At 40.4% G+C, this 16,494-nt stretch overlaps 1 protein-coding gene across 1 annotated transcript in view; it reads left to right on the forward strand.

Moving 5' to 3' along the window:
* Positions 1-16,494, forward strand: part of fstl4 (follistatin-like 4) — a 165,399-nt gene that overhangs the window by 96,824 nt on the left and 52,081 nt on the right. Inside the window, exons 5-6 of the mRNA XM_035626956.2 lie at positions 11,148-11,338; positions 14,157-14,277. Of these exons, the coding sequence (XP_035482849.2) occupies positions 11,148-11,338; positions 14,157-14,277 (312 nt within the window). The remainder of the gene's footprint in view (positions 1-11,147; positions 11,339-14,156; positions 14,278-16,494) is intronic.

Below are 16,494 nucleotides of genomic sequence, written 5' to 3' on the forward strand. Positions count from 1 at the left end.
ACAGAAACTCCTGCTTTAATGTTCCAGTAGTCATTGTAAAATACAGTTGATAAATGTAAATTGGTTTTGCTACAGCTCCACTTGATCTGACCAAAGGACATTGACAGTAACCAAGACCACAATATTTTTTTACAACCAAATACTTTGAGCTCTAAAAGATAACTTTAAAAATGTTAATCACGGCTTAGTTGAGAGGAGTGGATTTAGTAATGTTCATGTTTGCTTTAGTAGGGAGCAGTTTGCAATTACAGCATGTTCGATATAAACATTTGTATGTTTGGTTTAATAAATTGTACTGAATCATGGAAACATTACATTACATATCAACTATACATTCAAATATCTGTGTGTATTTTTAAGGAGCCTATGAACAAAAAATTCTAATTATATAGCAAAGTGTAGGCAACACACCACCATATGCAGATGTACTTTATTTTAGCTCTGACACAAAAGAGATGAACTATGTGTTTCTCAGTTGAACGTGCAATCAACGGTCCCCAGTGACCTTGTATTGAACTAAATAATACAAATATCTTTACCTTTATGAACCATCAAGCAAATGACTGTGTAGTAATTATTGGGAGGGGAAATAAATGACAACATTATCACCTGATTGCATTGTCTCTCATTAGCTCAGGGGGAAACATTCTCATTATAATTGAGGGCCGTCATCAAAGTTGAAATTAGCTCCCTATGTTTGCTTCATTTGATGGTAATGAAAACACCGTTGGTTTTTCATGATTGTGAAAAGTCAAATGTTGCCGATCAATTCATCTTGCCTCTTGGGAAAAAATCAGAGACTAAATTGATTTCCCTTATATTTTGTTGGTTTATGCTTGGAATAACTGCTAATACAATGAATGTTTAGATTTTTAAGAAAAACATCCGCAGCAACTTTTCAGTTTAAAAAAGTTGATTACATTATTTATTTGTCATGTTAATTCAAAATACTGAAAAAAAATGGAAATCATACAGAGCCAATGCAATACAGGAAATAAAAGTGCAGTAAAGAGCAATGAATAAATATCTCGCGAGAACAGTAGAGTTTTTTTTATATTAAATTTAAAAGTGGCTTGAGTTGGGGAACATTTATCATCTGGGAGTTGGTTCCATCTGAGTGCAGCGATGGCAGCTACATAGCCCCTGCCTTTAAGGTATGATATGAACTATTCCAGGTAAACCCACCCCTTTATACAGTCAACAAGAATTTTATTTTGTTTTTTATTCATGCTTCACAGTATCAAAGGGTACACTAAGATCAACCAGCACCAACAGTGATGTTTTACTTGAATTCCTCTCTAGACGAATCCTTTTTAACATCGTTATCAGTGCCGTCTGAGTGCTGAGATGTCTGAAACCAAACTGACATCTCTCCAAAAGGCCAGTGACATTTAAAAAGTTAAGAAGAATCATAAAAGCTTTCTTAATACTCTATTTATTCCAATAAAGGGAACATTAGATATTGGCCTGTATTTCTTCATATTGAAGCTTACAGGTTGCCTTTTTTTTTTAAAGGGCCATAACAGCTGCACTTTTCCGTCATTTTGGAAATTGCCTGAATAAGTGAGCCACAATCTTCAGCACATTGGTTTCCAAGCAACTAAAACATTTCTATAAATGCTCTTTGACAGGCTGTCGGATCAGCATATGGGTGAATTATAATGTTTAACTTAATTTAGATTTTATATTGATAGCACTGTATGTTAACCTTCTAGCAAAACTATATCTGTGTGGCTGCAGCAGTGGACTGTTTTCATTGATTGACAGAGAAAATTATGGACCATTAGATTTTTTTTTTTTTGGCATCCAAAAAAAGATATAAAATGCTCCATAAACACATTCAGACGTAGTCAGGGGATAGTGGCATTGTGGAAGTATTTTGCTTGTCAACCGTAGCAAACAAAAACCAAGAGCTGTTGATGTTCCTGTTGATGATACAAGAGAGAGAAAAAGGTTTGTCTAACCTTTCTATTTGTGTTATATATATATATGTATGTATATACTGAACAATGTTACAGGGTTTCATGAGTTGAAATAAAAGATCTTGGACTTATTCCAATCACACAAAGCCTTTTTCCCCCTGAAAACTGTTTAAATCTGTGTGAGTGAGCACTTCTCCTTTGCCAACATAATCCATTTGCCTAACAGGTGTGGCATATCATGATGCAGATTACACAGGATGATTATTGCACAGCTGTATCTTCAGATGGTCACAAAAAGGCCATTACTAGATGTCAAATCTTGGCAAACATCACAGTGCCACATGTGCGTCGACCACGAGGGAGTGCAGGAGGTTCAACAGTGGTGTCTACACATTCGAGTGTCCCATCATTCAGCCATCATCCACAGGTCACTATCAACAATATCTGTCACACTTCTGAACACAAATGGTGGACCTATCAGATACTGAGTCGTGAAATTAGACCACTGACTTAGGTCAAGTCAAGTAGAATGTCAAGTAGAAGGTTTTTGCCTTTTCGGCTTCAATGGCATCAATGACTTTGAGAGTTTTACCGTCAAAAACAGGATCAGATGTCAGGCCCACTAACACAGACACGGCTCCCATGAAAAATAACCTTTCTGACAGAAACTGGAGAAACTGCCATCTCAATGAAAACAAAGGAAAGGTATAAGGGCCATGTCCGTGACAGCAGCATTTGCTAATAACCTAATCCAGTGTGTGTTCCTAAATATGTGTGTGGTCCCTTTCACATGCTGCTTCAATGAAAAAAAATTTAAATAGACCACAGACTTCCTTTGCCTTTTTGTTTATGGGCCAACCAATGAGAATGTTAAAATCAGTAGTTGTGTCTTGAGAGTCAAGAAAGCAACACAGCGAAGTTGTCAATTAAATCTTTAGAGTTGCTTGGAAGTCCTTCCCTATGAACACAATGCATAGATATTCAGAGCAGCAAAATCACCATATTATAACCCCTTGCTCTGAAATTAGTCTTTAACCCCCAGGTCAGGAGACATTCATGAAATTAGTTGGAGGGCCTGACGCGATGACAACTGGTGCACTGCTACAATTATCTAGCCAGGTTTTAGTTTAAAGCATGCAATCAAGATTATAGGTGGTGATAAGGTCATTAATTAAAAATGGCTTGTTGGTGAGAGATCAAATATTCAGCAGAGCCACTTTTGGAGATTGAGTAGTGGGACTCTGGGCAGATTGAGCATGGTATGAAATTGTTACCACCTCATTCATCCACCTGGACCCGGCAGATATCTGTGGCGGAACAAAATTCAGACAATCCTTTGGGCCAACTTGATATGCTTTAATTTTATCAGGCTGTGGAGACCTAGGATGATTCCAGTGCCCTTTGTGGAGGAGGAGGTGGTGGTGGTAGGCATCGTAACTGAGACCGAGTGGTAAGGCTGTCTGGCTCACTTAAGGCCACTGGTGGAGGTGGAGGCCTTGGGGGAGGTTTGGGTGAGTAAATAGGTGTTAGGTGGGGGAGGGGCGTTCAGAAATAGGTAATCGTTTACTTGTTGCAGCGTGGCTCCCACTTTGTGTTACTTAAGATTGACCTTTTTTTGGTGCCCTTTTGAAACTTCCCCCACAAGGTTACTGTGGTATTTGTGCCGAGTAATGTTGGATGTTCGTCCTATGCTATGTCGTCAGTGGGGTACAGCCAGAGGCAGCCATGTACTCCAGTCCCCACATCTTGGCAATTTAAAAACTGTATACTTGTGGGATCATCAGGCAGCAGCTTGCAAGCCTCAGCAAGAGCTCTGAAAGGCCTTGAGATTACTGTAACTTACACTGGAGGTGTAGGGGAGAGAGTAGGATGGATGCTAAAAATGTAATCAACGCCAAAACTTGTTCCCAGTCTCAATCTATCAGCAGCAGTGGTGGCTTGATAATTGCTTTCTTTGGCTTAAACCTCTTCAGCAGGGCTGAGGGTCTGACTGTGTTAATATTTTGTCTCGGATTGTTTGAAGATAAGCGTGTTCTTTGTGTTGATTTTGTTGTTGTTGACCCCGTGTTGAACAAACACCACTCTCTTTTGTATAATTCATCTGAAAGGCACTTGAGTCTCCATTAGGCAGTATATAGTGCTGCTATTACAGCCAAAACAGCATGCAGATTGGAGACAATTTTCTGTCTCACTGGGCTGCAATTTGTGAGAAAAACCACATATGTTGAGCCTGAAAAACTGCCACACCCCTTGGCCCCCACTCTGGGTTTGGAGCATCTTCTACCACTCTGTTTGGTATCTACAGTATATTTGAAAACTCTCCTTTTGGAAAGTCATTTGCAGAGCTAGATGACCACGACTCCACGACGTCCCCAAAAGAAAAAGGACACCCTACTCTATATGGCCAAGGGGGATTTGGGATTTTGCTTTAGAGCAGAAATGGCCAACAAACGGAGACATACAACTTTTCAGTCTCACATTCACACCTATGGTAAATGTTTTAAGTCTTCAACTAACCTAACCCCATGTCTTTGGACTGTGGGAGGAGGCCAGAGTACCCAGAGAAAACACACACATACACGGAGAGAACATTCCCTGGTTGGTCCAACCGGGATGCGAACCCAGAACCTTCTTGCCCTGAGGCATCAGGCTTACCAAGCCAGTGTCAGCATTAACTATAACATTAGTAATATTTTCTATAGTGCATATTGAGTTTATTCTGAGGTGCACTAAAACCAAAGAAACAAAGGCACAGTCGCTGTAGCCCATGTAACAGCTAAACTCTGCGTGTCCCTTTAACTTGCACTTCTCGTCAGCCTGATTTGTTTCTCTCTGAGAGTGAGTAAGTGGGAGTGAAAGCGAGTTGGGTCCAGAGGAGGAGAGAGGAAGAGATATAGTGCTGATGTGCAGTTTGAGAAGCCAGTTCTAGAGGATAGGCTTGCACACAGACAGACAGGCGGGCGGGGAGGGAATGCCACTGTGCTATTTCTGCTTCACTGCGTTGCCAATAACTTTGGTGTTGCAATGGGTTTCTCGTTTAGTCAGTGCCAAGCTGCACGCGCTCTGATAAGGCTCTGTGAACACACTGATCCATTCTGCTGAATGTATGGCGAGGCGAACTGGCAGACAGTTCTCCTGTACTTGGGATATCTAGAGGCATCATTTTAAATCAGCAGGGCCTATGTGTTAGTTTTGAAATGTGGAAGTCACTTTGGACTGTAAATCGTCACTTTTTTACTGCATTTCGATATGGAATTATTTCTCAGACTATCAATAAAAAGTTTCCAAGAACAGTTCCATAATCCGCCACTCTCACCAGGATATTTCATTCTCGGTTAGTAGTGACAGCTAACAGCCGAACTTATCAGTTGCCTTCCCCAGTCCCCAGTCGCAATGCAAACAGTCAGCGAGGTCCCTGTAACTTGACAGCTCACACACTTCCCCCTTCTGATCATTCATGCTACTGTTGCTTCTGCTGTTGACCCAGGTTGCGGCAGACTCCCTCCACCTCCCCAGCCTCCTCGTGCTGTTCTTTGTAGATGGATGCTGTGCAAGCTGTTTCTGAATAATGGCTGGGTTTGTGCCATGGTTTCATATTTATGGAAATATACTGTATGTCTATGGCGTTTTTATTGCTCTTCCTGCAGAATGTCTCGCATGCTGCTTGGATTCATTTGGAGAGGGTCCTCCAGAGCAGAAAACGCTTGTCAAATACAACCTATCTTGTAATAATGCAACCACATTCTTCTTTCCTGATTCAAATAAGGATTAATTTAAAGTAATAGCTCATAAGATTTCCATTATTCCAGATAACATTTTTAATCTTTCTTTTTCTACTAAAGCCAAAGAAGGTATTTCCGCTCAGTAATTCACTTTCTGTGAAGTAAGTTTCAAAGTTACTGTCAGAGTCTGCCTTCCCTGAGCTAGATTCATATTACCTGCACACTTACAGTGGATTTACACGAAACAGAGTACAGTATGTACTACGTGTTTCAACATTACCATTTGGGATTTTGTCTCATTTGTAGAAACCAAACCTTTCTTTGACAGCTCTCATACAGTCAGGGAGAGGCGTTACCTTAGTGCAAATGTTAACTGAACATTTTCGACTGCTGCCTCTTCAGATTAAAAGCCTTTAGCCAGGGCACGACGAGGAGAGTTTGATTGTGAAGCAGGCATTAGAAATGCAATCAGCAAGGATGTTGCAGACTGCCATTGATCATAAACCCGGACACCATGTCCACCTTCCGACCCATATCCAATCTCCCCTTCCTATCAAAAATCCTGGAACGTGTTGTCGCTGCCCAAATTAAAACCCATCTTTAAAACCCAGATTTGACTACTGCAACAGCATCCTTCATGGTTCACCTGCAAAAGCCTTAAATAAACTCCAATACATCCAAAACTCTGCTGCCCGTCTCCTCACCCATTCCCGTGATCACATCACTCCCGTCCTTCAGAACCTTCACTGGCTCCCTGTTTCCCAACGCATCCAGTTTAAAGTCCTCCTCCTCACCCACAAAGCCCTCCATAACCAGGCTCATTCCTACCTCACAGACCTGCTCCACCGCCACAATCCCCCCCGTAACCTCCGCTCCTCTGACGCAAACCTTCTTTTATTATTATTTATTATTATTATTATGAAAAATGTCCATACTTTTACTTTGTAAAAATGGAGAAAAGCAGCAAAAAGAAAATCACACTTGAGAAACTAAACCAACTGTCTGCCATGTGATTGTATTACTGTCCTCTTTAACCTTTAGCCATGTTATGCTCTACACAAGTATTTTCAAGTGCCTCGTGTATTTTTCACATCTTGTCATTAATAAGATGTAGTTGTTGTAAATTTCTCTCGTAAGTTACACACATAAAAACTTGAGTGTGATGAATGATAAAATGGGGAAAGTTAAAGGTTTAAGTGATTTTCAGTCTCAGCAGTGACAGAAGAAATTCTGGATAGACTTTGACGCTCACACTAAGCCGATTTAAATAGCTGCCAACAGCGATTATGCAATATGAGAATCTCCTGTGACTCGTGTCACCCCTCCGAGATTGGCTCAGCTCTCGTAGACCTCGCTGCCCTCAGGAGCACAGAGTGTCCATCATATTCATAATTATCTGGAGGGGAGGTCCATCACCATTGCATATTAGCAGCACACAGACAGCGTAGCAGTAAATAATCCCTTCATTTCAGCCAGAGGAGGTCAGGCAGAGATAAATTTAACACAGAGCAATTTTATATCCTGGAGGGTAGTGAAGGGATGTTTCATCATCTGAAGGATTGATGCCCTGGACCGCCCTCCCCCCGTCTTTTAGCCGAGGCTAAAAATTCATCCAATAAGTTCAGGCTTTTTTTATTTTATTTTTTTTTATCATTTTTGATTCATACACATCTGAATTGCAGTTGATGTATGACTGCTCTGTACTGTTTGATTTTCCCCACTGGAATTCTTAAAGAATTGTCCTGGTGAGCAACAATTGAAGCAGACCAGCAACAAATCGGTTTTGATGCTTTACCGGCACTAAGTCATGCTCTGCTATAAAGAAATCTTTTTGTCAGGTCCGACCTGCTTGATTTATAGTGTTGGAAAAAGGTTCACGCCATGTTTGAAATTGTATGCTTTGAAAAAACAACATGGCTCTTCTCAGTTTAAAAGGCTATCTTTTTGTTTTGTTTTTTACTAAAAGATACCCACATATTTTTGTAAAGAGGCATATAACGTCAAACAGTTGTTCACCCAGATTTATGGTTTTGTTGTATTAAATGTGTACATTTATAATTAAACAAAAGCCTCTTTCAATGTGTACAGCTCTTGCAAATTACCTTTGGTAATGGAAAGTAGAGAGAACGTTTTTTTGAGGATGCAGGTAAGCTGCTGGTTATTCCTAATTGGTATCAACTAACCAATAAGTGGTTTAAATAGAAGGTGTCATGCAGCAAACTGGATTTTAAAATGTCTTTCTTGCACTGATATTTGAGAGTCGTGTTCACAAACTGGCCCCTTGAAATGTCCGTGACTTTTCGTCCTCTCATTCAGTCGCGGACTTTCTTCTGTTTGTTATCCCCTGCCTGACATTTATAAAGAATGAGCATGGAGGACGCTTTGAGTGGCGGAGAGGAGCTCCGTCTCCGGGACATTGGGCGTCCATGATGCGAGCAGCCCCGGATCACTCACTTAAGCGGCCTAACATTTCAAACGTGCAATGAAGAGAGTTCCGTTTCCTCTAGAACAATAAAACAGTGTTTGAGTCAAGGGTGGATGCACTGTAATACAGACAGATATTTCTCTGCCGCCGCTGCAGCTGCTGTGCTCAGCAGAATGTGAAAGACTGAATCAAAGGACGGTTAGTTCAGCGAAGATTCAATGCAGCATCCAGGTGTAACATTCACTTGCTCAACATAGACTGAGAATAAAAAATGTACCTGATGAGGTAAACAGGGCATTAGGGCACTTCAGTAATTCATGACCTAAATTGACCTCTGTCAGTGCAGCAAAAATGGAATATGTTTCCTCTTTTATGTGAGTGAAGGCTGTGATCAGAAGAATTATGCTTTTGGCATTATGCTTCAGGCATAATAATACTGAAAACTAAACTAAACTTTAGGCGAATAATGATTTAACAGACTTAATGTCTCTTGTTTAAATTCATTTAATGTCTTGATGAAAAGAAAAACTTGAATGGTTGGCAGAGGCATACAACTGCGAGGCGGTAATTCTAGTTTTACATGTAAAGCAGTGGACTTTTCTTCCAAATATGCTGTAATAACATTTTCCCCTCTGAATGGATTTTTTTTTGTGGGGGCAGAGTAAGTCAGAGCAAAGAGAGGATTGTTCTCTCCATATATGACAAGATCTAAATCAGCGTGGGGGTGTTAATTTATTTCTGTCCTTCCAGAGCAGGGACAGGGCTGACAGTTAGGTGATGATCCCTCATGTCTGATCCTTCTCACGCCTCATTCCCCTCGCCGGAATAACATTGAACAGGGATTTAGCCGAGACCTTGACTTGACTGCCAGCTTGTAGAGAGGAGTGCATATTGTCTTTGCTGTGTGGGTGTGAGTCTTTCCGTTGTAATACGTAAAAGGATTGCCAGTGTGCATGTTTGTCATTGATAACTGCGATTTATTGGACTGAGGGCTTCCTTGCATCACTCACTGTCGTCTGCATTGTTGTCCAGCACCGAGGAAAACACTAAAACACTACGATAGATGCACATGATTACGAAATCGGAGAACTACACACAAATTCAAGGAGTTCCACTCTCTTGTTTTTTTGTATTTTGACCCTTTTGACAACCAAGGCAATGGCATCAAGTGAAAAGAAACCAGACAAAGTAATTTACTCCTGTTTAAGAGACATTTGCTAAAAAAACAGAAACAAAACTGTTTGATGAAATGATTTGGCATTTCTTAAAACTAAAACCACACATTTGTGTCTCCCTTTTTAAGATTTTTGTCTTTAGTAGTAACATTTGGGGTTGAGGGGGTGTTGCATGTGTCGGGGAAGTTGTTTATTATTGTTGACTTGATTTTGGTCTTTACATCGTAATGTTTTGACAATAAGTGAATGTAGGGGTAATAATAGCTTTATGCTTTAAGGTGCACTACCAGTAACTGTTTCCGTTTGGTTCAGAAATTTACATGGTCTCTACGTACAATAAAATGAACACAGCTACAAATGAGCTTTATGGCAAAGTCTCACCAAGTCTTCATATCTAAACACTGGAAATGATCACTACATTCCATAATGACTCATGTGAGTCTATATCTTTAACGTTGCGGTTAAGGTCTTGTGAAGTATACACAACTATAGTCACTGTCAAGGTTAGGGTACGATCACAGCAACAGTAGGTCACTCTAAAACTCCTTGGCAACCTGTGGTGGCCCAGCGCCTTACTTCACTTAATGTTGGTTTTTCATTTTATGTGTTACATGTCTGACAGTTTGCCTCTTTTCTAATACACATGTAATGAAAACAAGTGATGTTTGCTTTCTGCACCGAGGCCTCGCTCACTCTCCAAGTGTCAGAGACTTAAAAGATTAAAAGGGAGTCTTGTTGAGGAGCTTTCCTGGAGACATTTTGCACACCACGACACTCGTTGTGAGAGAGTGTGTATTTGTGCATAAGAATAATGGTATGTGCATTTTTAATGTATGCATGTACTTTAACATGGAGTACCACAGCGGGAGACACTGGCCTAGTTGAAGCCCTGTTGACTTTGTTTCATTAACAGTTTTGCTAGTAACTATAAATATGCTTTGGCAACACTTCCCCTCGTTTTTCTGGGGATTTGGTCCAAAAAAGTTGATGCTGAGACTAAAACCTCAAGATTCTTTCTTTTAGCTTCGTCATCGCCCCTCACTTTGCATTCGTTAGCTGTGATAGTCGGTGAGTTGTTGGAGGAGATTAGGCAATGAAGCAAATCCATTCCTATGTACTCTCGGAGGGGGGTCTCCTGCTCTCCAGTAATCCAGCAGAGACGTCAGCTAATGATTTATTCATTTAGGAGTTTTTTCCATATTTGTTATTTCATCACCATGTTTCTTATTGCATGTATACCTCGCTTCCTCCTTGAGCCACCCGATACTAAAGCCAAAGACGGACTCAAGAGAAAAAAAAATAGGAAAAACGTTGTCTTCTCACTGTCAATGTCTTGCAATGCCTAGTCTCTCTTAGTATCGCGTCCCTCGCAGCATGTGACAGACTTGTTTTGCATAATTATTGATTTCAAGTGTGAAGACTAAATGCAGACTGCTGCCTGTGATCCATTAGTTTTCTCTTATATCCTCTGTGCATCCTCATCAAGCAGAGCCTCGCTGAGAATCTGGAGCTGGACTAGTCTGGTTTGAAACATGAGCTCTAATCCCATAGCAAAGAGGGACAAGAAGCTTGAGCGGGTCTAAATGAGGATGTTTACCTTTTGTTTTCATGTGGATTCAAGGATTACTTGTAATTAATCGGACTCCCTGCACTGAGACCCTGTCAGACAAATTATGCAAACAAAAACTAACATTTTTTAAACGAGTAAACACTCAAGGATGTACACATGCATGCACAGATACACACATTATCTACCCTCACATACCCTCTTTTCCTCTCTTCCCTCCATAAAACACACAAACACATTAAATCCCATTTACAGCTTAAATCCGAAGGCTTTGGCTCATATAATTGAGGTTAATCAAATGTCTTTTCTTCCATATCTGTGTGCTTGCTCTTGCAGTCAATGCGTGCACCATGTCGGAGTACAACAGGCTGAAGAACATGCTTCTGGATATGCAGCCTAAAGTGCTGAGGGCGGGAGAGCAGAGCCAACAGAGAGACATGGATGAGAAGAGAGCAATGGTGGATACCATGTTCAAATACCTGGATGTGAACCAGGACGGCCGGCTGGTCAGTGATGAGCTGGAAAAGGTGCGTATCAAGCTGAGAATACGAGAATAAGATCAAATATATATATATATATATATACATGGACAGATAAATGCTTAAGATGGAAGAGGAGTTATGAACAAGGGAGCAATATACCTATATATCGTACTGTGCAAACCTTTGAGGCATTCACATCTATGACGCAATACAGCCAGGGAGTGTTCTGGACATCCCAAAATACGTTCTTGTATTTAGTGGGAACTTTTACTCTTCTCAAATCTAATTTTCTACAATGAAAAATGTTTACTGGGGGTAATTGTTCCATCAGGATCTAATGTGAGATAGTCGGGAGACTGTCCAAAGGATTGTCATTGGCCTTTGCAGGACGAGTAAATTAAATTATTGTGGGCATCATCTGGTGTCAGAAAGTGTAACTCAGAGATGATTGTTGATTCCACGCTTCCCAACCATTGCTATGATCGCAGTCACTTCTGCCAAAATGCAGAGAACTATGTGTTGCTACAGACGGCAACACAAAGAGTAAATCCTCACATGGTTTATGGCTTTTATGTATAATATTTTAATTGAAGTGCACTTCTTTCTTTTAATGTAAGGATTGAAAAGGGAAAGGCTGTTTGACGCCTCAGAAAAACAAGCTGAAGTATAACCACATACAGCCAAAACAATGCCGCAGTAAATAGGTGACAACGTGTCCGCTTCTAAAATTAAAACCTTTTAAGTGATTTTTGACCTAGTTCCAGTGCCAGGAATAAATAATACAATTTGTTCTGCCGGAGCTGCCTTAAAGATCCAACTAAAGATTTTGATCAATCACAGCGGGCAATTGCTAATGCTGACATGTTGCTAGGAAGTCTTTAGATAAGACATTCTTATTCTGTAGGAATTCATACGTTCAGGGAGATCATGCTTTTAGGAATCAAAGGACTTCACAGATGGCTTTCAGTCATCCATCCAGACGGTCTCTGGTGTCGAATGAGTCTAGTGTCACAGATGGGCTTGAAGGGTAAATTTCTCCACTTTGGGTTTGAAAATATTTTATTCAAATGCCCAAGGACGGATCAGTCTGAGTCAGTCAACACACGGTTGCAGTTTGCTGTAGGCCTCCTTTAATCTGCCATGTCACATGTGCAGCTCCATATTGAATCAATTGGGAGAGATGAACACGCACAGGGGCAATATTTTTAAACTTGGAAATCAAAGCTGTAGGAATTAAACATGGAAGTTATCTCGTGATAGTCTTTTTAACATTTGTGGCCTAAAAACAGCTTAAAAAATGTGTGAAAAAAGAAAAAGGTAAGAGAAAATAATCAAAACGTCTGAAGATGATGGACAGAGTTCTTTCAGGAAGTGTAGAAGAAGAAGCAAGATTCAACAACTCCATTGAAGCTTCACTAGTGCTGGGTCAATGTTCGTTCTCAGCTAAGTTTGTGAAGAAATTCACACAGACAAAGAAATGTGCAGAGTTTATATACTCACTGCAGTAAAGCTCATGTGGCTTTATAGACATTGGCATTGTTTCCTTCATTATGTATAGATGGAACACATGGGAAGTATTCACATTCAGCAGAAAGAGAATCCTGAGGTGTAAACGTCTATAGTGACCATAATGTTTGTTGACAGGAGCCATTGAATCGTCTTCCAGTCCTGTTTGAAGTTACCTCTGAGAGGAGATGTATGTCGAACATATCGACATGACCAAGACAAGAAAGTGTGAGCAAGAGTAGAATGAGGAGTTTTAAACCCGGACAAGTGTTAAACATTGATGACTAGACGTGAAGTGTTTTTGCATTCCTTGTTTTATGCCTTCTTATAGTATCCGTTAACCAAGCTCGACCTGCATTGAGAGTTTGACACTTTCATAAGTAACCCTATGCTTTTAAAGAATAACGTGCGATGGACATTTTTGAACGGAAGCCAAGTCTTTTTGTTTATCCCTCTAAAACTGCTTTACATCACCTATGCAAGGATGGCTCTCCTGAGAAAGATGCACCGCTGAAGTGAAAGAGAGGGCCCATAAATGACAAAAAAATGGAGGAGAGAGTGGCGCGTCTGCCCGGGGGAACATCTTTGCAGTAACTCAGGTGCAGTATGCACAAATGTAGGGAGCAAGATGGAAATGGAAAGCAATCAGGAACGGGACTTAGATGACAAGATTACATATCAATCCCACTCGTTCGAAACAGAATGAAATTACTCTCAGAATGAGGCACTTTGTGTGATTCAGGTGTTTATGTACATTAGGCATTTTCCTTCTGAATCAAAATCATCTTCCATTCATTTTTGGAATGAAAAGTTCCTGCTGAGCATTACTCATAATGCTAATTATATTCACTCATGCAATTTATTTCAAATCACTGTTGGTCTCGCTGGAAAACTCATTGATCTGTGCTTCTCTTACTTACGTTGTTTTACATTTTTTTGTAAAAGAGAGCAGTGGAATACACATTTAGATGATATACACTAACTCGGATATACTGTAGATAGAAGAATGTAGAAAAATGTGCAGTTTTAATTACATGCTGTATTCTGTGATTCCTCCCATTGGGTTACTTAACGCGACAAGCTGAGCTTTTTAGTGCCAAGGCTACGCTATTAGAAGAATACTGAAATGTTAAATGTGCGTGGTGTGTTAAATGTCAGATTTACATTTAAACCGATTCTGCATATTGTGGGTCTATCACACATATGATAGCTTAGAGTAAAAAAAGATGAAGGCAAGAGAGAAATGATAAGTTGAGTCTGTGAGAAGGTGTGGAAATATAGTGGCTGTGTCTCGCCACACTCTCTACACAGGATTTTTTTTTGTTCTGACATGATTTATTATAATTCTGTGTGTTAGATCTCCATAAAAGAGCACCTGGAGGACAGCTTGTTGGAGTGCACCATGCAGGACCTGCTGCGCTATGACGACTACAACAACGACGGACACCTCAGCCTGCATGAGTTTTACACAGCTTTCCGTAAGTCTCTTTTTTATTTTTGTTCCATACTTTGCACTTTCAGAGAGACTTTCAGTTCTTTTGTCTGTTTTTCGTCAAAGCAAACTATGTGTGCCTGATATAACCCATGCTTTGTAATCCTAAAAGCACAGCTTACTGTCTCTACTGTTTAGAATCCCGGAGACCTCCCAGCTACTCCGCCTCACTACAGCTGGATAAAAATGTTTCAGCCACAGATAAATTGATAATTGCACACTCGCCCATGAGCCCAGACCCAGCTCTGATTGTAGCATCTGGAACTGCCATAATGGCCTTTGGGATTTAGGCTGAGCGCAAGCTGAGCTCTCAGGCATGTTCCACGTTATTAAGACCAATAATCCAAACTCTACCGCTAATGCAACTGTGGCATTCGGATTGAAATCGCTGGACTCCATGGCAACCTTCTGCAATTCTTGTTTGCAGTCTTTTATTTTCTCCTCCACATCACGCTTGAAATCGCAGTGAAATAACTGCGACCTGAATCCAAAACAATGATAAAATCGGCTAGAGTTGATGAATGCAGCAGTTAACTGTGGCAGGTGGACATTTTTAAGGCTCTACCTTCAGTCTGTGCAGGTCCATTAAGCTTCACCACTAATTTAACCTCCTAATGACTGGTTGTAGGGGGAACCATGCTGCAATTTTTTGGTCCCACTCCTCTCACCTTCCAGATGGACAGTGAGCAGTTTGCCGGGTACTTTTCAACCTGCAGGTGTTCGGGCCGGGTTTTCTCAATGCATTTTATGTTTGACAAGCAGTTGAAGAAATTGTTTGGGAGCAGTAAAACAAGCTATTGATCAGATGATGCTCAAGGTTAACTGCAGAAAGGCAACACCGAGGGGGAGTCATCAATTTTGAGGAGTGCATCTGGTGTTGGATAATGTTGATGGTGTTGTATTGTGCACGTTTGTGTGTGTGTGTGTGTGTGTGTGTGTGTGTGTGTGTGTGTGTGTGTGTGTGTGTGTGTGTGTGTGTGTGTGTGTGTGTGTGTGTGTGTGTGTGTGTGTTTGTGTATAACTGCAGTATTGTGTTTTTTTGGGATACAATTAGTGCTCTCCCCAACTGGCGGTCCGGAAAGAAGAGCAGCCAGGAATCACAGGTGTGTTTAGCAGGGTGGAAACTTACATTATGGTCATACACTTGTGAAAATAGAATAGAAATAATAGACCTAAACAATATGAGGCAGTATTTTGCCTTGGTTGATATTCTACTGTCGAGCTAGTTGTCTGATTACAGGCGAACATTTGAAATATACTGTAAGCATTACTCGTGTTTTGGAGACCCTATAACTCAAAGCACAGCAGTAGGAAGTGGGCTCAGCAATTCTCTTTCAGTTTTTTATGGTTCTCCTCTGTTGATATTTTCTTCTGTTCTGCAGCTTTGATGTGAGAATAAAAGCCCTTTGGCCAATCCCCAAGAAGATAACTCCAGCCTCATTGTTGCTTCCACAGTCACTGAACTTGTGCAGTTAAGAAACGCTGATTGTTGTTCCTCCCCCTCTGCTGTCTTTGCTTTATTTAACTTATGAATCTTGACAAGCACACTGCTTGGCAAAGCTCTGTTCTGTTGCCACCCAAATTTATTTATTTTTAAACAAAAATTGAATTGAGAAGTATATGCTTGAAGAATAGTCCTGAAATGATTGCGTTATTATTGATTTTTTTCCTTCTTCCCTTATTCAACCTTTTTACAAGCTTTTCTCGACTGCCTTTTGGCACCTCTGTGAAGTAGATTCACAGAGGTGAATGTAAATATGTAAATAGAATAATAATCGAAGAATCATGCTAACTGACTGGTGCTGATGCAGTGTCAAAGATTGTTGGCAATTACAGGGAGAGGGCGATCACATTCATCACAGACATTTAGGAATAGTTCAAATCCAATCAGTGCAACTACAATATAATCTCTAATTCCTTTAGAAGTAACCAGTATAATTTGTGGTTATAGCCACAAATCACAGCAATGCTGGGGAGAGATGTATCTAGATCCAGGGTTTCTAGAAAAGTGCTCTAATGACATTTCATCCTCTAGTATTAGCAGAGGCAGCCACTTTTTTAGCACTCTATGATTAGGTTTTGTGGCTAATTTAGTGTGCCCTGATTTATTAATTACAAATTACCAAACTTTTTTTATAACAGTGTGGTTAATTCAAGTCTATAAGACTGACGACTGACTTTATTAAACAATTTATTTGCAGTG

This window comes from Scophthalmus maximus, chromosome 2, assembly GCF_022379125.1.
Source record: "Scophthalmus maximus strain ysfricsl-2021 chromosome 2, ASM2237912v1, whole genome shotgun sequence".
NCBI lineage: Eukaryota > Metazoa > Chordata > Actinopteri > Pleuronectiformes > Scophthalmidae > Scophthalmus > Scophthalmus maximus.